Below are 27,695 nucleotides of genomic sequence, written 5' to 3'. Positions count from 1 at the left end.
CCTGCTTGGATGCTCCTTCTGCTGTGACTTTACTGCTCAGCTCCACAATGCAGGGAACAATGTTTCTCAAAGCCTGGGTGGAGACACATAGCTGGGTTTTGCGGCGAGATTAAAATGGATCCCTGAATTATTTTGGATACATTTGCAGCTCTAATTTTTCAAAGGTTGTGTCACCCTGCAGGCCGTATTGGGACGGTCTTCTCTTTCTCTGCGGTTGTTTTAACACGCTAAGGTTAAACAGGCAGAGGATGTTCATGTTCTGCTGGTAATACACTCCAAACTATGCCACTGTTGTACCACATTTCACAGTGGTTGGAGTTGTGGGAACAGGATGTGGAAGACTTTCTGGATACATGTCGGTGGTGCACTGAGCCTGCGCTGCACATGTTTCACAGCTGGGACGCAACAATGGGAAACTGAACTGAACATTCAAATAAATGTCCTTATCCGCAGCATGATATCCATTCCCAGCCCCATCAAACTTCCACGTACATAAAGTCGCAGTGTGTGATTACAGTGCATGATGGGTATGGAAGTTTCCTACCTGGAGGCAGAGTCTCCATGCTGTGAGACTTGTCGTCAGAGCTGTGAGCTTTGCCTCGACTGGATGAGTCACTGGAGCCCCAATCATCCTGAAACAAACCGGATAATGAGTCACACATTAGGATGGATGCACACAGTTACTCAAAAAATCAGTAAACAGGAGAGCAGAGGGAGAGAGAGTTAATTTGTTTATCTCCTGTATTTTTCACCTTCGAATTAATTCTCTTATCTATTTCCTTTCCCATTTATTTTCAATTTCTTAGTTTCCCTTCGCATTTGATTTGTTTACTCATATTAACTGTATACTGATACTACTAATAGTTTATTTTCTTTATGAATTTCTGCTTCTTTATGCAAATGAGAGGCGTGCCATGGAGTCAACTTTAGGAAAATCCTTTATAAAAAGGAAAATAAATGGGAGGGCACATTAAAGGGGAATTGATGCATAGGTAGATAAAAACAGAAGCAAATTAAAAGGGAAATATTAAATGTCACACATTTTATCATTTATTTTAATATCATTAATTTAAAAGAATTGTAATTTATCTAATGAGTTACTCATTTATTTTTGATTGTCAGGTTTGGTCCTCCATAATTTTGACAGTTAGATGGCAAAACCTCACACAGGAATGTAATGAAATCAGATGATCTTGTATCATTAACTCGATGGGAATAAAAATATATACTGGTTCATGTCACACGATGGAAACTTGCTGTGGCTCTCTTAAGACAAGCCCCGATAGAAGGTGAGTGTTGAATACAGTCTATACACCTTTATTCTTATAATACAGATTATATATATAAACAGGGAGACGAAAGATGCCGTGTGATCTCACAAAGCAATTAAGACTTGAGTGGGACACGATAAACAAGTACAGCTGCATCGACACATTTCATTTCAAACTTTTGAGCTCTTCATCCACTTAAACTTTAAACTGAAGATATCAAATCCATAGTAGTAAGCAGTCAATTCAGGTTTAGTAAAGGTAAGATGAGTGACATCATATTCTCCCAGCATAAGGGAACATGCTCCATGTCCATTTAGCCAACAGGATTTCCAGAAAACTAAATCAAAACAGTCTTCTAGCAAAGCACTCAATGAATAAATCAATTAATATACGTGTTTCATCCCATTCAATCACGTATAAATCGACTTCATCAGTGCACTGAGAGCCACAGTCATATCATTGCCCTCTACCATTTACACAAATGGACAGATGACCGAGCCATCCCAGGTTCTGTCCATCTACGTTACCATTAAAACCCACTGGATCAATACGCAGGCAGGCACAGCAATTAGTACCATTCATTCCCTGTCCAGACCTTTGCCCTTGACTTTTGAAAACTTTTGTCCAGCTGTCTTATTTGCTCTGTGGTTCCCATTCACCTTCAGCCCCTCTAAAATGCTTTATCGATCTGTTTTCTTTAGTGCCTCAGAGCAACCAATGACAGTGTGACGTCGGGGACGAACACAAACAGCATTCAACAGTTTATTTCTGCACTTTGGAGAAGTGGTAAAGGGTAGAAAAAGGATTGTCACACTTTTTTTCAAATGTTTTATGCTTGTTAGGCCTTTGCATTTTGAGCAGCGAAATAGCCGCTGTTGTTTTCTTCGCCTCTCAGCCATCATTTCACTCTGTGCCAGTTTTCTATTCATCTGCTGCAGAGAGCATGTCAATCTGTCCTCAAACTACACTCATTTTTCATGCCTGGGAAAAGATTAGACCATCCAACACCCACAACTACCGAAAAAAAAAAAAAAATTCTACATAAAATCAATTTCTATAAGTGTACATGACAGCTGTGTGTGTGCACACTCAGATGGCAAAGCTCAGTGTAGGATGAAAACCAAAGCTGGCAGCGTACATGCTGCAGAAATACAGTTTGACAGGCTCTCGGGGGGAAGCAGGACACATTCTCAGGTAAAATAAAGCTCCAAATTGGCTTCAGACTCTCGCTTCGATGGCCTGTTTTGTCTTGCTGACATTTTACGGTCAGCTCAGACTGAAATGTTCCACGGTGCTGCACTTAGGCCGTAAAGGTGGAGGATTTTGTGCCCAGCTCTATCGAGTGCAGATTATAAACCGGAGGAACAGTGTTTCAATAAACATGCAGCAAGTACACTCAGTATAGCCAAGATTGATACAGCTCAAATTGATTTTGAAGGATGTTATAAACACCCTCAGCCAAAGTTGTGCACTAACTTCAGATGGGATGCACGCTATTATCTTAAACCTGGACCCTACAGTGAGTATTTCCACTATATCTAACGATATGAATGAGGGGTAAATAGCGTCTTTTCAACTTTGGACCTCGAGGCTTTCAGACACTTGAATTAAACCAGACGAGCTGTATGGAGCCATTTTATATTAATCAATCAATAATATTTAAAACAAGTCCCCATCTACTTCAGCCGTTAAAGAGAATGCTGCACCACTGTCTCGCCGCGAGGCTCCAGAAATGTTCTGTGGTCTGCGCAACTTCTTCTGACTTTCCATCGACACGTGGGTGAGCAGATCATGACTGAATTTTCATTTTCGGGGCGAACTGCTCCTTTTACGAACTCACATTAGATGAAGACAAGCTAAAGTGTGCATTTCTCAGATCAGGATTATCACGTCTGTCGTGACATCCATCTTTTTATTTGAGCATCATCAGGCTAATGTTCAGCTGCCTCTCGTCATGCCTGGCTGCCTCGCGCTCCACAGTTCAGGGCCTCTGCAGAAACGTCGAGGAACAGTGTTGTGGAAACTCTGCATCTCATGAGGACTGACCTCCCCTAAGCACCTGTGCTCATATGCCACAACAAATGTGCAGCGTAGACATGGGCAAACGTATAAAGACATCGAGGATGCTCAGGGATGTGTACCCTAATGCCGACACACACACACACACACACACACACACTTCTGACAGCATATTATAGACGAGGCCTAAAACCCTGATAGAAGAACAGACTGTCATGAGCACTGAAATATTAATGTTTTCATCATCCGACTTCTCGGTGAGACTGAAGTTGTGTTAAATATATGATCCAGACATCATCTCTGTGGAACAGAAGTGACATCACATCCTACACACTTTCTTTGGCATCTGAAAGTGTGTCACAGCTGCAGAGCATTACATCAATAAAGGCTCTGGCCCGTGCAGGTGTGTCAGTAAGCTACACCAGCGAAGCCAGCATCTTTTTCACAGCAGCGTACGAAAAGAACAGATGTCACTAATAACGTTCACAATGTTTCTCTTATGTTCAAGTGTCCCAGTGAAGTCATGACAGTGTGACACGAGCCAGCGCAAACAAGACCAGCACCCTGAAACTGTAGCAGCTAAATGGGATTCAGCCACCGTTCGTTTTATTATTTCCACCTGTGATTTTGCTACTGTGACATGATCAAAGGCCATTATTGGCAATGCGTACATGTAACACAGCTGACATTAATATCAGCAGTAACACCTGTGTTTGACAAGTCCTCTGCGTCAAACGTCTATTTGAAGCATGAAGTTGAGCAGTTTAACATTAAAGTCTGAGATAACAGTGAAGCCATTTTCACAGTTTGTCTTGAAATATAGACTAATTTTATGTTTGGTATGATGTGGAGGTTGGAGGTTGAGCACAACTGATGCCAGAAAGTGACAGATCAGCAGTAGCTACTAGCTGTCAGGTGTGAGCACCAAGATTGGCAACATGGATCGTAACGGCCCAAGTTCCAGAAGCTCAACATCAACAAAACTCATGTCTGTTGACACGTTGGTTGAATGATATTTGTGTATTAGGAAGTGAGGTAAAGCCTAACTGGTAGCAAGGACATGAAACGCAGCTATAAACACAAAAAAATGAGACTGAAAACTACTTGATATCCTGCTGGCAAACTGCACCTGTATGGGTTAGAATTAAGTCTTGTTTAAATGTATGTGGTTGTATGTTGCTTCTAGTTATAAGCTACAATATTATTTCACACTGTGACTGAAGGGCTAGTACAGTATCAGTATGAACCTAAGTTTACTTCCTTTGCACCACCTCTGTGCAAACAATAAATGTACAGTCTTAAAACTGTTTATTTTTTTACACAAGTTCCAATTAAAATGTCAAATTTAAGATTTTATATTATGTTAAGTCAATGTGAATGAATCAAATAAGTTACTTATACATAAATCTTGTGCATTTACTCTATTGTTATATAAAAAGCTAAGATAAACTTCTATATGGCGTTTGTGTTTTTCAAATGATAATTATTCACTTATTATATATTCACATGTGATGCATTTCAAATTGTTTATTCCGTCACACATCCAGTTATCTAATTTATACTAATTATCTCAACATGATAGAAATACTTTGCATTGAATGTGACCCTTTAAATTTAACTTATATGATATAAATAGATGGAAAATGTAGTTAAAGTTACTGGTTTGGGCAGTGTATAACTCTGAGCTGCTGACAGGCTACCAACAGGAAACGTATGATAGTTTGAGCAGCTGTTCTCAATTTAAGATCAGTTTATAAGCAGACCTTTTAAATGACACACAGCTGGTTGAATAAGAAAAAAACAAACCTCAACCTGTCAAACATCAAGTAGTTTATTGAGTGCTGAGAGACTATCAAAATGAAGTGTCTCCTGTAGGTAATGCACCACTCTCTCTTCTACTTCCACATGAGTGCGCAGATTTACAACATTGTTTTTATTATGTTAAAAAGCTTCATTCCTTTTTTTGGAAACTCAAAAGTCTGTTTCAAGACCAACGCCTCTGTATACCGTGTACAATAGCTACAGTGCTGAGAACAGATCAGCAAGTGCCTCTTCCTGCTGTGCCTGTAAATACCAAATAGTTATTTTATCGCTGCAGTTCTGTGTCTACTCTGTCTTGTTAAAACTTTTTTTTTTCTTAATTAGAGAGGTGAGGAGAAAGAGGTCACAGAAGGGCAAATGAGAGGGAGCGGAAAGAGAAATGAGAAAAATGAAATTCAACTTCATGAAGAAGAAAAAAAAGTTAATGGGAGAAATGTAATGGGGGAGAAAGTGCGGAGCTCGCAGCTGCAGCTGTGCAGCCTGAACAACAACTGCATGTGACTTACGGGAATTGCAGTATATCACAAATAGCTTGAAGACTGAAAGCATTAGGAGATGATGAGAACAATGCAGTGCTTTGAGGACCAGTACAGATGATTTATCCACCAACGATTGCTATAAATATGACTTCTGGCTGATTGGGACATGATTTAAAAGGTTAAGCAGAGAGCAGATGTTTGGGAGAGCTATTTTTAATCGCCCACATCACATGAATGGCTTCGAGAACTTCTCGGCGTAAACGGCTCCGGCCTGTATCTGCCTCCCCGCCGCACAAAAACATGATTGATTCAAACTGTGCACGCGCGCTAAACACAAATAGCGCACACATCAACGTCGCAGCTACGCCCAGAGATATGAGTCATAGAATAAAATCACCGACTGTTGAACCCTTCATGTTCAACCGTTTGCGGTGAAAATATAATTAACACGTTTTAATTGACATGATGTTCTAAGAGAGTTTGAAACGACTGATCCATCCATATCTTGCTGTTTCTCCATTTCCAGTCTTTGTGCTAAACTAAGCTAGCCAGCTAACCTGCTCTAAAAATACCAGAAAATTACTAATAATTATTTCTTCTGTCCACTTCAGAGCTGAAACTTTTTGTTGTTGCTTTGTTTAATTCATATAACAGGAATTTCGTTACTTTGAGGTTAGGGCCTTTTGGCGCAAAGGAGGATTCATCTTTTTGAGCTCCGGGGAACACTTCTTATTAATATTTTTACACTCTTGCCCTCTCTAGTTCTTCCCTGACTGCATCCTCCTCCCTCCATCTTTCTGTTTTTCAGAAAGACTCTTCATAATTCTCTGTTCTGCTGTGTCACAGTGAGAGCAGTTTTCGTGGTCAGCCATCTGGCAGATGGTCATGACACATCAAGGCAAAGAGACAAACTTCATACACAAACTGAATTTCAAACGCGCGCGCACACACACACACACACACACACACATACACACACACACACACACACACAGCTCATTCACACTTGATTTGTGTCTGTCACTGTGGTGTTGGGCCCGTTTCTGTCCAGCTCTCTGGTCAGCAGGGAAGAGCTGAAGACAATCTCATGAAAATAATGATATTTTTTTTGCCTGATGATGTTCTTTCCAAAGGCACGTCTGGTTTTAACCATCCAAATGAGCTCTAACTATGTTTTCCGTTGGTTATGTTAAATTCTAGACTTGTTTAATTTGCCTTTTCAAGATTTTCCTCCTGAGGCGGTGGGTTTGTTTTCCTGGTGTGAGCCACCTAACAACTCTCGTGGGTGTCTGTGTACCTGTAGTGTGTGTTCTCTCCGTGCTTTGTTGTTTGTTTATGTAGGGCAGCTTTAGATATTTATACTTTATATTCATCAAGAAAGGACGATTTGATTTTTGTATCATGCTGCTCCACGGAGTGACAGGAAATTAAACGGGCCAGAGAGAAAATAATATTTGACAGGTTATGAGGAAAAGTAGAGGCTGTACGGAATAGCAGTTAAGTATGAATTCGCACTGAGGCTGACAGAACGAATTTTAATGCTAAAATGTCAGAGCCGCGTTTTGAATTTGAGCATAAATCTGCCTGTTGCACACATCAAAAACAAATTCTGGTCCTCCATTTTACAGCTGATTGTGCTGAACGCATCCCTGTCTTCTTCATGTCGTGACTTCATGCTTGTCCTGCTTCAACCTCCCCTCCGAGCAATGTCTAAAAGATACTGAAGTTCCCTTCAGTTAAAGGCAGAAAAAACCCAAACGTTTCAAGAATGCACATAAATAGAGAAGAAGCAGAGTAAGAATAGACAGACCTCACATTTTCAGTCAAATCAAAGTGACATTTTTTTGAACGAACGCGAGTCCTACAGAAGGATGTACGCTCTCACACCTGCCTCTGTGATAATGGGATGGACTTTAAGCCCCCGACAGATCAGCCCAAGCATGAATGTGTGTGTTAATGTGTGTCAGCTCGTATTTGTGCATGTGGGGTTCTTTTGAGCTCACATGCATTAGTGTGTCAGTCTGGTTGCAGGGATGGTTATCTGTCTGCGAGTGAATGCGTGTGTGTGCGTGTTTGATCTGGTCTTGGTCGGGCCTCTAATAGTCAGAGTATAATCCACACTAATCTGATCACATCCACCGATAGATTACCTCAGACAGGAGCCAAGAGTTCACCAGCACACACGTCGACTACACTGCAGACTGCGTTTGCTCAGAAAAAACATGGATGAATCCAAACATCTCTCCAAGTGGAGTTAATGAAATATGAATGACACGCCGCTCTCAAGTACAGTACGTACATAGAAGCGCATGCAGAGTCTCTACTGTAGTCCAATTTGTGATATTTGGGACTTTTTTTCTCGGCACAAAAATTCAAACTCAAGCCACAACTGGTTTTGATTTCACAGCGTAGATTCAGATTAAACCATGTTTGTCTTACAACAGGCAGTGCCAGTGCTCCGATTCGCTCCGTAAGCTTAATTCATCACAAAATCCCTCCCAGAGACGACAGTACAATACATCAGGCCCCGGGAGCAGCAGGGAGAGGAGGCGATGAAACACGGTGATGGGCAGCAGCACACAGCGATGACACAATATGCTGCGGAAGGTCGTGATTACTGAAAACCAGCTTGAACTGAATTTATTACACTGTTTTGTATGATGCTGCTACATCTTATATTGGTTGTTGCTGAACTGTCTTGACAAACAGAAGTGAAGCACCGGCCTGTTTTTTTTACAACGGGGAAAGGTGAACAAAGTAGCTTCTAAATTAAACTCATTCGCCTCTTAACAAGGTCAAGAGTCTACAGTCACGCTAGCAGCTGTCACAGCGGTGCTTTGAGCTGCGTGCTTACATCAGCATTTTTCTGTGACCTTTATTTATTCAGTAAATGTTCACCGACAACAATCCTCTCTCACTGATCATATTTACACAGTTACACATTCACACCTGCAAACTGCCCACTACAAACACAGTCTGACTTGCAGGCGGGGTTAAAGGCCTCGCTCAATGGATGCAGGAGCCATTATCCTCTGACATCACTCTCAGGGAGGAAAGCTCAAATGTAGTCCTGCTGTGCTCCAGCTTTCAAGTTGAATAAACTCGTGCAGTCTGACAAAGTGTCATCGTTTCACCACTTTATGACTGATCAGCAACTGAAAAGACAATGCATGGTTAAAGCCTGGAGGGACATCAGGCCATGTTTAAAAAGGTACAACAACGTATCTGATAACCCATTATATCTGATACACAACAGTCAACAGTAGCATTCAAACACTTCTTCCCAGCTCAATACTATTACTATATAGTTTGCAACTGGACTTGTTTCAGTTTCTCGGAGACATGTCACCTCTAACCCAAGAGGCTTGTTCAGTTCTAACCAACTGGTGGGGAGTTGCCGGCTTTAAACCCCTCACACAGAGTTTAGATTGTAATGTCATCAGTGTTGCTGGTATTGTGTCATAAACCACAGTATTGGACAAATTAAATGATGACGAAAATCGACTAGATATCAGAGACCATACTAGAGACCACCAAAGTCAATACGCTTCACCGTCTGGGGATCATAGACGAGTGTAAAAGTGTGATCTGAATCAATCCCACCGTTATTGAGATGTTTCATCCGACCGTCATCACAGCAATTCACCTCACCTCACACTTCCGTGCACACTTCAGCCCAGACACTTAGAGGTATATTAAATGTTTCCCTTGTGTTAATGGATCGAGCTTTATTGCTGGTTTTCGATAAAGTTGTAATATGTACGAAATGTCACTTGGTCCAAGCCTTCACCCGCAGGGCAGCGTGCAGCAGCAAGTGCTGTCGCTGATTAGAGAAAATGTCCTTCAAGTGGATGGCTCAGGTTCAAGCCCCAGTGACAGACAGCATCTGTCTTACAGAAGCGTCCTTAAGCAAGATACTGAATCCGTATCAGCGGGAGGCTGAGCCTGACCTTTGACCTCCCTGAGGAGGGAAGAGAAATGTCATACAGCTCTGTTTTTCCCAGGGGGGATCAAACCACAGTCTCCGGATACACGAGAGAAGGTTTTCAAATGTAAAAGCCATATATAACCCGCCTGTCCGGTCAGTTAAACATAAAAAATGTCAAAAGAATAACTTCACCCGAAGCCTTGTGTGTGGCAGACAGTTTTTAACTCCTTCATACTTGACCTGGAAATGAACTCACCCTGATGCTAAACCTCAAGAATCCAGAGCGGACCCTGGGATCAACCAATAAATAACCACAGACGAAAAGAAAGAAGGAAGAACAGAGACACATTTCATTTATCTAAATCATCTGGTCACATTTCACTCTTATATAAACAGTCATGATGTTGTTGCTGTGGGGGATGTTTATCATACAAAAACTCTTTGTGTATCTGGATACTTCACATTAATGTTGTTGCTCAGACAAAGAATCTGCAGCCATGCTAGCACAGTATCACCACAGCGTTTGGAGATAAATGCTAACATGATGCTCACAATGACAACGTTAGCATGCTGATATTTAGCAGGTATAACGTTTACTGTGTTCACCATCTTAGATGAACGTGTTAGCTAGCATTTGCTAATTAGCGCAAAATACAAAGTATAGCTGAGACTGACAGGATTGTCATTAATCAGCACAAGATGACAAGTTCCATGAATGTCAACAACATTTCATGGTGAGGATAAATGTTGCCGTTAGCGTGACTAAAAATTAAAAGAAGACGCATAGATTGTCGAAGAGTGGGGATAAAATGAGTCATTATTGAAACATAAAAGAGAATAAAAACTCTGCTTCTTCAAATTATTTCTCCCAATTTGCCTTATCTTTAAAGTACATGAAGAGCAGTTAAAAAAATACTTGCTCGAGGGATTATGGCAGTTTTTACAGCTTTAAATTTCTTCAGTTTATAAAGAAGTGTAGACGTGAATGAGTAAGCATCAAACGGCCAGACACACGAAAAATGCAGGGCAACCTTCCATTTCTTTCTCCAGAGCAATCCTCCCCACTCTCTCAATTTATCAGCGGAACAACAACAAAATTGGAGACACATTATGTACTTTGTTCAGAAAAATGCGACTTCACTTGTGAGACTGCATGTGCTCACTGTGTGACTGTGTTGAAATCCCTGATGCAGCGTCCCCACGGTGATGCCATCCCCTCCCATCTCGCGCTGCAAGTTGTTTATCAAGGAGAAGAAAGGATCTAGAACAAGTCACACTTTTTTCCTCCACTTTAATCACAGCACTGTGCCTCAGGCTTCACACACACACACACACACACACACACACACACACACACACACACACACACACACACACACACACACACACACACACACACACACACACACACAATCATCTGGCAGTGGTTCAACATGAAAGGAGTGAAAGACGCTTGTTGCCGAGACCTTCTTAAGCTCTTAAAAAACAGCCGTGGACTGGGATGTCATTAGACACAGGAGGAGCGCGAGGTTACATGCAGGGGGAGGATGCAGGCGGAGAGATTTTGACATTTGTGGTCGTTTTGTTTTGCCTCCCAGCAGAGCTCTCCAGCAATATGGTGTTGAAGTTCAGCCGGCAGAATCGGACTGTTTTTGTGCCTCTGCGGCAGCAAACTTGAGGATGAAGCTGTCAAATTACATATGAGTGAACTTTTCACCTGCCAGCCAGCCGCCCCCCCCAACCTCATTTCATTTTAATGCATCTCATCTCCCTTCTCCTCCTTTGTCATGTGGTGGCATCTCCTCCCGTCTCCCCCCCATTACCTCCCTCCCTCCACCGATCAGCTCTCATCTCAATCTTTTAACTCTCCCCTTCAATCCGTTTTTCTTCCTCAGTCACGAACTTAGCATTTTGAATTTTAGCCGGTTATTTGCTCAACGCTGCCTAACACAAGCTCGCATTAAGGCAGAAGGAGCTGGAGAGCAAAAAACATAATTAACGATCCATCATGAGGTTAAAAAGAAAAATATGCCCGGAAGTGTCAAGAAAAGTAAGAGGCGCCCAATCTGACAAGTTTAGATCGCGATCCATTTTGAAGGCGTCCACAATTTACTTTTCAGTCAAGTCACAGACATGCGGTATTTAAAGTCCTCTGTCACGTTGCTCCTTCTTGGGTGATGCATTGTAAATAATGCAGCTTGAGTTATCGCTTGCAGGATGGTGGATGAGGAGCTTTGACCAGAAAGGAAATATCAAAAACCTGGGGAAAGTTTTCAGTGTGTAAGATATCACATTGAGAGGTGTAACACGTACAAACTGTCCACCTGCTAAATTCATATTATCATTTTAACTAAGATAGGCATGAAGAACTACATGAGATAACTACTGACGATACTTTAAGATCGGCACCAGAAGCGAGAGGAAGCGCAGTGCGTGGAGCGGATATACGTGGAGGTGGAGTATAAATCTATCCGGGTCTTCACCCAGTAATGTAATATATGCAGAGTGAAGCCTGGCGCTGTTCAGTCAGCCTCCCCCTGAACGACAAACAGTACAGCTCTCTGTCTGTCTGTCGCTCTGACATTTAATCAGGCATGACAGAGAGGGAAAGTTATCCAAAACATCGCTGAAGTATCAAAAGTGTGTCAGACACACACACACACACACACTCCTGCTGATGCATGGCTTCAGGTTATGCCTGCTCTGCTACAAAGGATCTCATTAGGCTGCGTATAACTTTAAATAAGTCACTCCATACTGAAATCTCTTTAAGAGAGAGAGAGAGAGAGAGAGAGAGAGAGAGAGAGAGAGAGAGAGAGAGAGAGAGAGAGAGAGAGAGAGAGAGAGAGAAGGGGGAGGGGGGAGCTGTTTGTAAAATCCACAAGACTTCAACCCTGAAGCCTCCTAAACTTTCAGTCGGATGAAAATTCAGACTGCACTGAGCAAACTGTGACAAGTCTCACCAGGGTGTGTGTGTGTGTGTGTGTGTGTGTGTGTGTGTGTGTGTGTGTGTGTGTGTGTGTGTGTGTGTGTGTGTGTGTGTGTGTGTGTGCGTGTTTCAGAAGAGTGAAAGAGAGGGCGGAGAGAATGAGAGAGACTTGGGGGGGCGTAAGACAGCTCAATGGAGCAATTGTGTGGGCTGGCCCCTTTCCCAAAACTCCATCTGCATCCTACACACACACACAAACACACACAAGCACCAAGAAATGGTCCGACCACGCACACAAACCAAAAATCTACCTAATTATCTCCAGCTCCTGGTTGTAGTTCACCGCCACCTGCTGAGGTGGGTGACATCTGAATCAGCCCAAATGAAGACGTCCAAGATGCGAGTTTACGCGCTCAGCCTGCCGTCCAGAGGGCAAACCGGTGAACGGGTCAGCTTCACCTACAACGTCACAGCCAAAGCATTCAGGCGCCTCGTCTACCTGTTGCTTACACAAAGACTGTTTGCTGGTAAGACACGCAGTTCTGCATCTCCCACTGCTTTGTCAGACTGAGAATAGTCAGAAAAACCCAGGCACCGAGTGGAATATATTTCCCAGAGGGGAAATCGAGTTTTAAGCTTTTGAGCTCTCTGCTGCAGTGATTCTCCACAGCTATGGCTCACCAACAGGGGAGGGAAGTGGAGGACTGCTGGATACTCCTCCACACCAGCAGAGTATACTTTTAACAGTACTAAGGGTGTCATGATTCACCAAACCCATGATTTGATTTCACTCCCAATTTAAAAAGGTCAGGATTTGATTTAAAAAAGTGTTTTTCAGCACCGACAGCTGTGCGACTGCGAGTCTCATCAACAGATCATTGGTTTTATGCCATGACAAAAAAAAAAAAAAAAATCACTGTCGTGGTGGCTTTTTGCAGTTTAGTGTTAGGCAACTTCAAATAATATTCAACTGAAAATTACCACCCTTCAGGGACCCAAAAGTTAGCCATGACGAGATAAAAAAAAATCCATCTGTTAGAAAGTTTGGTTTCTCAAATCTGCCCCGAGTGAATCATCTTCACAAACACATCAATAAAAAGTAAAAAAAAAAAAAAAAAAAGTCCCAAACGTCGCTGATGCTGTTGGAGTTAATGACGGCTGATCGCTGATCGCAATCGAACTTCCTGGATCAGTGCACACCTGCTGCACAGCCCCTCATTACACATCCAGCTAACTTCCCGTGGAATATTTAGCACAGATGTTGCTCAAATCTTGCTAATGTATTCCTTTACGGTCGGCCTGCCCGTCTCTCGGCCTGTCAGTGACGCTTCAACACACACAATCTACAAAGGCTCCAGTTCACGGTTTGGTGGTGTCCGTTACATCTTTTGTTGAGGCACTGCAGTAATGACACACACTCACACACATGCACACACATCTTTTCATGTCAAGTGAGAAGGGTCAGAGACAGGACCCTTCTGTGTTTCTGTCCAGGACTGCAGAGGGACATGAAAGAGCATCAAAAAAAAGCTGGAGATAAAAAGTGAGAAAAGAATGTGGAGAAGAAAGCCGGAGAGTACAGCTGATTCACGGCTGTTGACAGAAGCAGCGAGGAGATCTGCGAGGGTGAGAAACAAGAGGGAGCAAATGAAAGGAAGAGCGATGGGAGATAAGCGATGAGCGTTAACTGAGAAGCACTCGAGGGAGTCAAAACACGCTCCCATCTAGAGACACTGTAGGGTCAAAAAGAAATAAAATAAAATTCAGATTTTTTTTTTTTTGTCGGATTGTCACGTGTTGGTAAAGACTATTCAGCATTGTAAGAGCTGCTCATTACCTGCTGTTAGACGGCGGGAGTTCGAGAATTAATTTGAACAAATGGCTCCTGATAATGGGGAAAGTTCAGATTCAATTTTCCGAAGAGAGTGGAAGGCGCTGCTGGAGACAGCGAAAGAGGGAATGCAAAACAAGATGAGGCGAGAGGGAGAAGGAAAGAGGAGCAGGGGAGAAGGATGAAGCTGGGAGGGAGATGGAGTGAAGTGCTGAATCATCCGAGTGTGTCAGCAGAGTGGGGGAAAGTAGGCCGGGGTGGTGGGGTGCAGAGGGTGGGAATGTTAAAATCCCCCAATTCAGTCATACAAACTCTTTCATCCACCACTTGCTTCCTCTCTTTTCTTTCCCTGCCCCCCCCCCCCCCCCCCCCGCCTCCTTTAATTTCCCCCCTCCTCCTCCTCCTCCTCCTCCTCCTCCTCTTCCCTGCTAACAGTAAATGATTGTCCCCTCCTGAACCACAGCGGTGGTCTGTGATTACCACCGCCGAAAAGATTCCCTCTCGCTTGAAGACAATCTGCATGTCGGCAAGTGCTTTCATTATATTGTTAATTACATGGAAATCACTGTGATTTGTGAAAATTGCAGCTCCGGCTCTAAAAAGCAAAAGAGGGATGGGGGGGACGCTGCAGACAACAGTTTAGAAAAGATGTGGTTGGATTTACAGTAATACCCCCCGCCTCCAAACGATGCTGAGGTCATCAATGTTACACTGCTGAAAAGGCAATGCAACACATGTTACCTCATACCACCGGAGTGTGTGTGTGTGTGTGTGTGTGTGTTTTTTTCTTGTGTTTGGAAGGAGATTTAAGTCTATAAATATTTTCTTTCCCATACAAGGAGAAAAGTTTCCTGTAAGCCAGCAGGTGTCATCATGTATGGATGTGAGAATGTGTGTGTATGTTGCTGTGTGTGTGTGCGTGTGTGTGTTGGCGTGTGTTAAAGCGAAAGCAAACACAAGACTTCTACAGCCTCACAGTCTGTCATTCCTCAACATGAGACATTATGTTGTAATGTGCTTGTGAATAAACGTATAGATTCCAGACACATTACTTCTTGCTTTAATGAAACTCCCACTGCTCTGTGTTGAGAGATGTCGACACACTCTTACTGTCCTTGGCCTGACACCAATAACATCAGCTATAAGTAAAGCAACCTCTCTGTCACTACACACACTTATGACACAATCCTATACATCGAGTGTGATGACATCAGCTGGAGGCTGTTGTTCAGACGTTAATGTACGAAGATGTCAACTTACAAATGTTAGAACCAAAGTGCAAAATGTGCTTTTTTTGGTCCACTGGCAAAATGGTGAGTTAATGTTCAAGTTTTACCAGATTACCTTTTGACTTCTGGCTGGTGAGAGAAGCTAATCCACCAGCCAGCTGAATGTTTTTACAGAATTTGGTGCCAATTCGTGCCCTGGTCAGTGGTGGACAGAGACTGTTTGAGGGTCAGGGGTGAAAGAAAGAAGGGGGGCACCACATATATGTGGGCGGCACCAGAGCCCAGAAATATATTTAAAGTGAAGAGAGGCGACTTCACGGTGTGTTTTTTCACTGGAAGGGCAACCTGGAGGGCTATTTATCATGATTTATCTACAGCGGGGGAGTTTAGGAGAGCCGTTTGAGGTGTTTTTTTTAGAACATGGGGGCATCATGTCCAGAAAATATCAAGATTTCAAAATTCAACCAAAATCATTCCCTCTACTCTCACTTACAATTGAAAAAAAGGAAATGGTTCAAATCAAAGCAGCAGCAATGCCTCGACATGCTTCCTATTATGTGCCAAGCTACAAAATCACTAGATGCTGCAACTGCCATGACGCAGCTCTAACCCGTCTGTCATTAGACCCTCCCAGTCTGGTAAACACACGCACACCATCTTTCAAACTCCACACGCTCAGTTTCTATCTTTGACATCATCAGGTTAGTTTCTCAGCCTTGAGAAGGCTCCTCGAGAGCCAAAGAATACATGATGAAACTTCTCAAGGGCTGATGGGCTCCCGATGGGTCCGCGGTGATGAGTGTGTGTGTGTGTGTGTGTGTGTGTGTGTGTGTGTGTGTGTGTGTGTGTGTGTGTGTGTGTATATGTGTGCGTGTGGTCATGTTTGCTGTGTGTGTTCCGACAGTGGGAGCGAGCAGCATTTTCAGTCTTATCTCTGCAGGATCATGACACTGTCTCAGCTTGTGTTACATTCAAATTCTCAGTTATATGGTGACGGGCTGAAAGGGACCAGATGTAAGACCTTTGATAAAGGCTAATTACACACTCCAACTCTCGTTCCATAACTTTTATGGCACACAAAGGAGGGTTTTTTTCCCCCTTGTAATGGGATACAGGCCCTCTGAAACAAATTGCTGCTCTCATCACGCGGCTCTCCCCGGGGGAAAGGCATCTCATTTGAGTTATGACCTATAGTTTCAGTAACCAGTCAGTGACACATTACAGACCTTAATCAAGCCATCTTTAAGAACTGGGCTAACACTGTGTGTGTACATTTAGGGTGTGTTTGGAAAGGCTGCTGAAATGAAGTCCTTATCATCATGTTACATGACATGACATGCAAACAATAGAACCACTACTACAGCACACAGAACCATCACAGAAAAAAAAAAATCCATCTCCTGTTCATTCATCAAGTCATGGAAGAGGATATCTGGGGTATTTTGTTCAGTTATGACCGCTGTAAGTGTTATTTGATCATCAAAATGGGTGTTAAATTGAACAAAGGGCTGTATTTCAGTAACAGTAATCACTGTTGAGTGTTTGCTCAGTAACTAATGTCTCTCCGTCCCCCCGATGATGCAGTTAAAGAGAAATGTTCAGGTGTCTCTCCCCACTCGATCCAATCAGGACAGACAACTCCACGAAGACGCGGTCATGTCTGCAACACATGAAACGTTCAGGTGGTGATGTAGAGGAGGGAGGGGATTACAAGACGACAGGCTGCTTATCGCAGCTTCAGAAAGCGCCGGTCTTGTCATCACCGCTCAAAAAAATACCTCTGGACTTGACTTTTCTTTATCTGCACAGAACAGAACAGAACTTGAGCACACTCCCTCATCACATTCTGTGTCTTCTCATGTCATGTTTGTTTTGTCTTGATCCTATCATTGTGGAATTCCGAGCTGAAAACTCTCCAGCAACACAGCTGAAGTAACTGATGTTTTGTCACAGTCGGACAATAATGCCTGCTCGCTCGGATCGTCACAGTGTTCAATTTTCAGAGGCCGAACTGATTAAAAATTCAAGAGGGGGTTTTCTCTCCCGCTGCCCTCCGTACACCATACACCTGCAACTACTCAGAAATGCATTTTAAATGTGTCCTCTGGGCTGAATGCTCGTGGTGTATTTCCCTTGTTGACATGTTTTGCTCGCCAATGCCCATTTGCAAGGAGAAACGATCTAAAGCACCAGAAGCTGAGAGAGGATACAGTGCTATGGCCATATAGGATCCGTCCGCAGAGTTACACAGCGAATAGACCCAGTTGCAGTGTGTATGCAGACTATTTTTGATTTCAGTTCTTTTGTGCTGCTCTTTTAGGAACTGCGAGAACAGTGAGTAATGGAGAGAAAGCTCAGCAATCTGCCAACAACAGAAAGCGGCAAAGACATCAGTCCAACCAGAATACAAATTCCCTGGTGCCACAATTTATCTCAGTCTTGCATTATGGTGTAATTTCATTTAGCTGTGTTCATACATTTTAATCGGGTGGCTGACGTGAGCCGTGCACGCAGCCGCCTCTTCTCTCTGCTCATGGCTGCAGGTCTTACACACAGTTAGGTCGATTATTCATGGCGGGGTGGAGCGGTGAACTCTGACCTTTGAGAACATCTGAAACTTTGCGGCTACCACGTTGTTAGTGAGCAGACGGGCGAAGAGTATACCCTTCCACGGCACAAATTACTCCTCCTCCTTCCAACGTCTGGCCTCGGCTGGCCGTACCTGCATCTGTATGTTAGCGCCAGACTTGGCCTCATCTCCAAAATGACGTCAGACTCCGGAGGATAATAACAGCGAGCAGCACAGAGAGCATTAAACAAACCCATTTCAAACCAAAGCCAAGCTAAGGTGTTAGATGGCTCTAGCTATTCTTAGCACCGACTTGACGGGGTCTGACACAATCACATCTGCTCCACCCCCACTGAGGTAAAAAGCACAGATAAATCAAACCTACCTTTTAAGGCAGAAACACACAGGGACGCAGTGAAAAGGCATAAGGCCTTCTGGCCCGAGAGCTGAGAATACTCTGAGTTCGCTAAAGCTGTGAGTCAGGGCACAAAGTAGGACAGCACACGACGATTTTGTGTTTCCATAATTGGCTCCCAGGGTGACCGACTGAACATCTGCCCTACTTCAAAAGAACAAACAAACTAAATAAGAATATCTAAAGATGGATGGTAAGCAAGCGTGCATGCATGAGAACAGACAAAAGTATATTTTCGCAAGACCGAAACACAAAGAAAGCAAATCTAGCAGGAAGAGAGAGGGTGGGGGGGACAGAGGGACGTGAGTGCATTACCATATGGTCTGCTGGAAGGGAGCTAGAGAGTTAAACATCGTCGCACACTGAAATATAGTCTGAGTCAGGGGAACACGCATCGCTAAACACAGACACAGACAATCACACACTCACACACACACGGAGTCAGAGCCATCTTTAAGATCATATTGGGAGGACTGACCATTCATTAAGCTCTATCCGTCTCACTGTAAGGCCTACGAGTGCCAAACTCAACTATACTTCTCCAAGCGTTGCAGAATTACAGAAAGGTCATTTGATATTTTCGACACAGTGGGTGCTCGACTTCAGACAGAGGTGGACAAAAGCAGACTTCTCATTTCTGTCCTGCTAAAACTGTCGAATTTCGGTGGCTGAAATGAAAAAGGTCACCAGAAGACATGGAAATAAAGAAACAGCAGTCAGTCTGAAGGTAAGTATCCCTGGTGTTATGAGTATGATAACCTGGACATCCAATGGGCTAAAGAGGTTAGATCTATGCTGAATTATTGATATTTTTCAAAGAGCAAAGCCTTTTAGTTTATTAATCAATGTGTTTGAAGAACATAATGCTATTTCAGACAAATGGTTTGGTTGGGGTGGGTGGAGAGTAAACTTCAAACCAGAAAGGGCTGCTTGAAGTCACAAATAATATATTTGAGCCACTTAACCACCAAAAATATTCCAGCATATGTTTAATTGTAAGTAACGAAGAGCAGGTAGTTAGCCAGACACGTACATTTACAGGCAAATACCTCAGTGGGTTCCTGACCGCTTGCATCTGTAGTGATTATTTTTGCAGGAAAAGAGGAAGTGAGACGAAGTAGCATAAACAGTGATGGTTGGGTTCCGCAAGTACACGACTCTGGTGACCACTGGTGAGTATGAAACCAGAAGTCATCAGTGGGTCATTTTAACTTACTAATGCAGTTAAGCTGGCAGTTAATAATAGGTAACATAGGTGATGTAGGTACATTTGTACTGAAGTTAGAGAAGTAACGTAGTGATTCTAACCCAAACCATGATGTTCTCCTGAGCCTAGCAAAGTAGTTTTAGTGCCTAAACCTGACCAAACTGCTACCATATGTCAATGGTATGTAGCTGCTACAGTCATGTTGCTTTAGGAACAGTGACATACTGTATGTTGTTTTGGGAGTAATCGACCTATTCAGGCGTTTATGTATGAGGGTGCGCTGCAGACGATGCCATGGCAGTAAGGAAGGAAGCCTCAAATCTGTTTTGCTGCTGAGCTGCAAAATAACAGTTTGCTGGCAGCGCTGGTAATCCTGACTTGAACTGACGGGTACACCGGCTTATTTGGAGTAGCACAGACTTTCCTACCATAAATCACTGTACATGAACTCATACAATTACAACTGGCACAGGCTGTTTAGTCCCGAGGCAGCAGAACTAGCGTGGCGTTGAGGAGATGCATTACACATAAACCTCTGCTGATAGGGGCCCTGGGCGGCGTGTACGTTCAAATGGAGGGTTTATGTTAAAAACGGCATACTTTACAATCAAGTCAAACGTATAAATGCATGTGTCTATTTTTACAGAACCACCATCCAGGCCTCCTGTCACCAGAGTAATATGCCATACAGAAGTCTGTTTTTACACCAGACTTGCTTTGCGGTTTCAGGAGCCCTTCTTTTTTTCGTTTTCTGTAAATGGTACAATTTTCAGACGGCTTCCTTCAGAATTTCCACCACTTGGACAGATGGCTTCCATTCATGCTGCATTCAAACTACCTTTTGACAGCTTTTTCCAAATTATCTGGTTCAGACAAGGCAACTTATCTAGAAGGGATGAGCAGGCAAAATGTTTTTGTTTTTTTTTGTCTCCCTATATTGTGTAGTTCCGTTTAGAAACATAATACAACTGAGACTTAAACCTCCAAAGTCTGCTGACGTGTCCCTGTGAGGAAACACGAGCCCACAGGAAATGTGGTCAAAGGCAAACTCACGCACACACACACACACCAAGGCTCTGTAATTATTCCCTTAATCCACTTTTATCCATTGTGTCGTGACTCTTCATAAACCAGCAGAAGAATCTCTGACAGACTGTAGATAAACTCACTTTACTTTACTTTACTTTACTTTACAGCTTACTCAAGCAGCCAATCAGTCATCCACTCTTGTCGTTAATGTTTTTCCTTTCTGAAACCTAGAAGCCGGTACAGCCGAGTCAGCACCTCTGCTTCCTAAAACCAATTTCAACACGCGGTAAAAAGACACTGTAAGCTCTTCTTTACTAGCGTTGACCATAACCCTACAGGCTTTACTGTGGACTTTGGACCGTTTTATGGGTGTGTTGTGGTTTGTTCATTTCGAGCACGACAGCAGTATCTCTAACAGTGTGTGGGCTTTACAAGCGTGGGGTGGAAATGAGTAGCAGCAGTAAGTGTCACTTCAGTACACATATGGATTTAAATCAGTTCAATCAATCAAGTCTACTACATCACCACAGGAATCATTGTTTATGATATCATGTGCTGCCGTCTGCCTTTTTGTGACCTATTCTCCTAAATCTGCATTTCCGCTCTACTGGAGTTGCGTATTTCCGACACGTCTCAGAGTTCCTGGAGGCAACCTCCAGGCTGCATGTCAGCGGCAGTCAACTGCAGGTTGCACTCACATTAAATACGTGTCTTATGACTGCATTGCACTCTGGTCTATTGAGGCTGCTGTGCTGAAGAAATTGGTTACATCCGCATGTTCTTCTCTCTACGTATAATTAGTGACATGGCATGAGAGAAAGCAGGCTGGAATTAGAGCCTGGAGTCAGAGGTGCACTGGCTGGTGACCAGTGAAGGGAATATCCCCAATACAGATTAAAAAGACATATGAGATCTGATCACTCTGACCACATTCAGAAGAGGCCAATCTTTTAGCAGTGTGTAAACACACACACACACACACACACACACACACACACACACACACACACACACACACACACACACAAAGGAGATGCCACAACAACAGGCAGAGCAGATCACACACCATCTGATTTTCATAGTAAGGTAACTGACTTTTGTGGGCTGCTCCAACCAACGATTTGTAAACACACCGTCTGTTTCAACTCAGCACTGAACTGCAACATCTCCAGACTTCCTTAATAAAGTGCGCAATTTGAGAGTTGTTGCAAGAGGAGAATTATGCGAGCTTCCTTGTAAACCCGACGTTAAATGCAAAAAATGTAGTTGATTCATTCCTTGTAAAAAGTGGCAGTTTGACGACACACCGCTGTACCAGCCCGTCTTCCCAACAGCCGTTTGAACTCACTGTTTCAACGGATTTCCTCATTAACACTAGATTTACGAAAGGAAACAACATTTTACTGACGATAAACATGTCGAACGTGACAGATACTGTAAACAGTGACTAATATGGACTACTTCCCTTAAATCCTCAGACTGTTTACAACACATTCTTAATTATAAGGGCCGCCTTCTTGTAAATTCACTGAATGTAATCCACAAAGACATTCTTTTGTGACCGAGTGATTCAGAGATGTAAATGTTGATTTGCACACAGAGTGGGGAAGTGAGATCGGATCCAGAAGTGGTTGTGATTGGATCGTTCAGGATGGGTGTTAATTCCAGGTCTGAATTCCCTCATTGTCAAACCGAGATTAAATAACAATAAAAACAGTCAAAACACACAGATTAAACCATAAGAGTCAACGGCAGAAGGACCTGTAGGATGACATACATCACCAGTAGCTGGTTATTAACACACACACACACACACACAAACACACACACACTTGCGACAGGACATTTTTATTGAGTAGATGAAAGCGAACGCCGGTTCATTATCGAATGGCTTTGATGTGATTGCGTGGTGAAAAAATTAACACCTCCCACCAGATCAGTGTTGAAACAACCATCTACCCACCGCTTTGGCAGATGACCAGACATTATTTGGACATTTCTTCCATTTTAAAAATCAGTTACTGAGATTCAACACAGAGCGGTCCTTTTCTGTACTTCTGACTTCTGTGCTTTAGCTGTTACAACACATGTAATGGACTGAGCTTAGTGCATCCCTTCTCTCACAGACTGATGAATCAATCAATAAATGAGAAGCCATTATTGGACAATAATTATTTCAGCAGAAGTTCTGATTATTACTTCTGATTCTTTTTCTAGGTTCTGTTCAGAAAAGAGTAAACACAGATCTGCAGTTCATTTACAGTTGAGGCTGATGCACGACATCAGCATCAGGATACTGTGACCCAAATGTGACGGATCCACACTCGTCTACTGTGAATGTTTCAGGATGAGGATGACGTGGGTGGCCAGGATGCCTGTGTGCGTCTACTTCAATCTGCCCTGTGTTAAATTTGTTTTGTAAGTCGGCAGTAAACAGCTGAGAGAGGCAGATGGCAGGTCTAGACAGAGATTTTGTATCCTTCAAAACACTGATTGTCTTTTATTTGCTAGGACTTATAAATACAGTTACAGACAATTCAACTACACATGCACAGCTATTTTACTTCTTTAAAACCCATGATTGGTAGAGCTTTCAAAATTGGTGCAGCACATTTCGCTCACACAACTTCATCTGGCATAATGTAAGTGCAGCATGCTGTTCTTCATGCGGTACATCATCAAAACAATATTCACATTGTGAATTCCAATTTAGACCCATCAGCTGGTTTGCGAGTGCAGCTACCTCAGTAGCGAAATAGCAAAAAACTTTCCCATTCCCGTTTACACAGTCCAGCAGCAACTGGAGGTGCCCCAGCTGAATGTCATGGGTGGTTGTTGCAATTAGACATGTAATGCATTTATCATTTGTCATTTCTCTCATGATTTGAATGCCCTTCCCGCAGACCGGGCACAGGCAAACCACCACAGCCACCTGCGCTCCCTATCAGGCCCATTTGAATAGTTTAGCCTGATAACGGGACACAGATTACCGCTGACCTGACCAGCGTCAATGTCATAAAACACAGCTACAGCAGCTTGCCTCTCAGCAATGAATTGAATAAAAGAGGGTTTTCCTTTTTACGTTCAAACAAAAAACAGATCTTTGCAAAGCTCTCATCTCAGCGCCTGCCCCATGAACAATGGATATCCTTATTCTTTTCTACTTTTCCATGAGAGCGTGTCTTCTGCCAGGGAAGATCTTAAGAAAATGATCCCCGTTTTGAGCACACACTCAGATGCAACATGCTGTTGTGTTTAACCACAACAAACCCACCAATTACTGAGAGGGGAGGATAAAATGAGACGAAGAATAAATGAAGAAAATAAAAAAAATCAGTTCAGGATATAGCAGAAGGGTGAGTGGAAAACTGCTCGTTAAAGCAGCTACGTTCCTGCTACCATCAACTTGCTTTTTTGTCTTCTTGGCACAGTCTCAGTTTTTTTATCTCCTAGTATCGCCACAGCTGTTTGTCTGTTCAGCCCAGCCAGTCGGTCATTGGGTTTCCGGGCTGGCGGGTCGGACTAACTTCCTCCGACTGATGGAAACGAAAGCTGCCAAACCAACACAACCAACCAGTCTCCTGTTTTGGATCCAGTTGTTCTTTTTTGTTTTACAACCATTTTCCTCTGTCTCATCACACTTTCTTCATCTTTCCATCATCAGCTGATCCATCTTTGTCCTTCTTGCAGGGCATAAATTACAGTAAGTGGTATAACTGACCACTTGCCAAATCCTGCCCCCCGATAGTTGAGCTTTTTAGTCTTGCATGACGATGTAAATGCTCCCTAAAGTGATATCTGTAGAGGATTTACCACTCAAGTTTGCTAATCATTTTTAAACAATGGGTCATTCATTTCAGACAGAGGCACTTCCAGTTTATGGGGCAGATTTTATCAGCTGTAGCGAGCTCGCTAATGAAGCGAATGTTGGCTCCATGAGATGTTTGAAACCATCGTCTGCGGCTGATTTTTTTTTTATGGCTGTAGCTGACTTGTTGTACACATAAACCCTGTGAAATGGTAATAAAATGCTTTTGATGGTTACATGTGACACTGCACGAAAAACTGACACTAAAGCTGCATGTCTCAGGCAAATGGTCGTCAAAGCCTTCCCCAATTGATGATCCATGTAGGGAACATGGTAATAAAGAAGCAGCATCGTTCTTGCATTGCAGGTCATAGTAGGCCTATGTGATGACCTCCGCTGTCATCTTGTGTTTCCTGGGTGATTCACCTGTGTCTCTGCTGACCTGGAACACCTGAGGTATGTTCCCAGGCTATTTACACCTGGCTGCAGTGCAGCTCTGCCTCCCTTTTCCATTCAAACACCCATTAGTTTGGTGAAGTTTGTTGCCTTGCATTGCCTGTGCATGCCTATTTTTTTTTGCACCTTACAACACCCTCCACATAGCTTAGCAACCAGAACTTCAAAGCAAATCAAGAGGGAGAGACAAAGAGCAACGCAGAAACAGGCACTGATGGAAAACCCAAAAAGATCCAACCAGGGCCGACTAATCTACCCCAGTTGGGACAAAAACATTTAGCGGGAAGACCTGACGACCAGCTGCTGATCCCAAACCCCATGACCTCCTGAGCCGGGTCGTAACAGCCTATTATTAGTATGACTAGGAAAAAATGTGAGGTTACATGACCAATTCTTGGCTTAGCTTAGCTTACATAATCAGACGAACAAGACAGTGGTTATCAATTATCATGTTTTCAAACAGTCACCTACGTTTCAAGAAACGGCTTTTGGGATGAAGACTAATGCAATCATGGATAACAAGTTTGGCTGGGGTTGCCTGAGTGTAAACCTCCCTCAATCCAATAAAGAGCAGCACATGGTGGCTAACGTTAGCCTACACACTGATATAGTATCCAGGACCAGCTTAAGGTAACCACACTATGATGAAGCATGAAATGCATCATGGCCTTGAAAAATAGTTTTTTGTGATACAACTGAAGGCAGTTAGCCAAACATGCTAACAACTGCATCTTACGTTGCAGCAGCTGAAGTCAATTTAATCCATTCCTGACATTTTGCTCTCATGTTTGTGATTTTGGAGGGGTGAAATCAGCAAGTTTCAATGTTTGAAGTGATCTAAAGCTTGACAGGATCGTATTTAAAGTTGCTAAGCTATGATTTAACAATCTCTGCGCAGAAAAGAGGTTAAGCAAACAGAACATCACCTGTGAAAACCTCTTCAATAATGCTGCAGGGAGGAAAAGTACAAGCAGAGACAGCAACAGTGATATGTTTGCCCAAGAGCTGCAGACAACAGGCCCTGCAAACAGCTCACCTCCGACAGGTAAACAACTTCTTTAACCCCTCGGGCTGTCTGATGGAAAAACACTTCATTTTACAGCCGCTTCTCTCGTTTGTAGTCGCGGCTACACTGCCTTTTCAACATCGGCGACTCAAGACAAGTGCATCCTCAGTTAAATACACACCTGTTGTAATGGTGCTGCGATTCCATGACGCGCTGGTCCGACGCACCAGGTCAGAAGCAGTCGAGCCAAGTCAGCACATGCGCTTGAACAAGGGCTGCAAGAAGGGGGGGCAGCTGAAACAGTAACAGCTTCTTCTTTCATTACACATGCACTGTCAAATGTCCCTTGAGCAACACACACACACACACAGGTGGAGCAGTTTAAGCAGAACAACACTGTCTCTCTCTTGGGACTCCCAGCTATGAAGTTGTGTAACTCTAATGTGACTGTGACGCAGTTTCTTGGTTCAAAAGAGTGTTTTGTTTTTAATAGAACAATGCCGTCTGTAGATAAATCCTTGAAAGACGCTGCTGACTTTTTCTGTTTTATCTTCATCTACACTCTGAAACAGTCAAGCGTTTGTGAGAAGTGATTGTTACTTAAAAGAAACAAACTCACTCACACACACACACACAGACACACACACACACACACACACACACACACACACACACACACACACACACACACACGTCGATACTTCAAACAAAAACTGGATATGGGAGAAGGTTTCAGTACTCGGGGATGCCCAGCTTAATTTGAGCCTTTCATCGATTCAGTGTTTGCTCTGCGGAGCTGCATTTAGTTAGTTAGCAACAATGGATCTGCTCCCTGGCTGAAATAACAATGTATTCTGGCATTATAAAACATATTGAACCGCTGAGGCCTCGAGTGGTTTTGAAGCCACAATCCTCTTGGCTTGATGATTGTTCTGCACAGAGACAGCAACAGGAACTCTCACAGATGTAATCAGTATTATGAGGAAAGCAGTGCGTGCATGCATGCCTGCGTGCGTGCGTGCGTGTAGAAAGGCTTACATATATAACTTGCCTGTAAAGCCTATACATACACTGTATGTGTGAGACGACAATGTTGTGTCGTACTCTAGTAGATAGTGTTTCACAGCAGGAATCGCCTCGTCCTGCATGCTACCCACTAAATAACAGGTCAAAGCACACTCGTCACTCCTGTGGTTCGGGAGGTAGAGAAGTTTTCTGGCAATCGGTGGGTCAAGCGTGTCGATCCCCGGCCTCTAACCTTGGCCAATGCACCGAACCCCACTTTCCTCTCGGTGGCTCTTCCATCAGTGTATATGAAAGGTCATTGATCATGAGGAGCAGGTGGCATCTTGCACGGTAGCCTCAAGTGTGTGATATTGTGTGTGTGTGTGTGTGTGTGTGTGTGTGTGTGTGCGCGCGCGTGCATGTGTGTGTGTGTGAGTGCCGACTTGTCTATGAAACGCCTCGACAGGTTGGCAGGACCAGAAAAGCGCTCTATAAATACAGTCCATTTGCCACTACCATCATCATCATCATCTTCGCCCTCACTGACACCGTGATGTGCGTGCAAGTGCCCCATTTTCCCAACATTTCATCCCACTTTAAAACAGCAAAGAGCTCAGAGCCAGTGAAGCTACACTTTATACGATGACGGACAGATGTATTGATAAAGCTGAAAATTTGAGGCATGCACAGACA

At 43.3% G+C, this 27,695-nt stretch overlaps 1 protein-coding gene and 1 long non-coding RNA gene across 8 annotated transcripts in view; one reads left to right on the top strand and one right to left on the bottom strand.

Annotated features, from left to right (window-relative positions):
- The window catches only part of galnt2 (UDP-N-acetyl-alpha-D-galactosamine:polypeptide N-acetylgalactosaminyltransferase 2), a 57,628-nt gene that overhangs the window by 23,520 nt on the left and 6,413 nt on the right, over positions 1-27,695 (bottom strand). The window contains exon 2 of the mRNA XM_037095020.1: positions 545-632. Coding sequence (XP_036950915.1) covers positions 545-632 — 88 coding nt within the window. The remainder of the gene's footprint in view (positions 1-544; positions 633-27,695) is intronic.
- On the top strand, positions 17,427-26,541 carry LOC119017879. 7 transcript variants are annotated; one of them, XR_005074594.1, is made up of 5 exons: positions 17,427-18,684; positions 19,081-19,218; positions 19,573-21,026; positions 22,945-25,621; positions 25,890-26,541. It is a non-coding gene; the product is annotated as an uncharacterized LOC119017879 (long non-coding RNA). The 7 variants fall into 7 exon arrangements; XR_005074592.1 differs by having other exon boundaries at positions 17,427-19,218; positions 19,573-19,663; positions 20,644-21,026; XR_005074589.1 differs by having other exon boundaries at positions 17,427-19,218; positions 25,890-26,036; positions 26,113-26,541.

This window comes from Acanthopagrus latus, chromosome 4, assembly GCF_904848185.1.
Source record: "Acanthopagrus latus isolate v.2019 chromosome 4, fAcaLat1.1, whole genome shotgun sequence".
Lineage (NCBI taxonomy): Eukaryota > Metazoa > Chordata > Actinopteri > Spariformes > Sparidae > Acanthopagrus > Acanthopagrus latus.
This window is presented reverse-complemented; position numbering and strand designations above follow the sequence as displayed.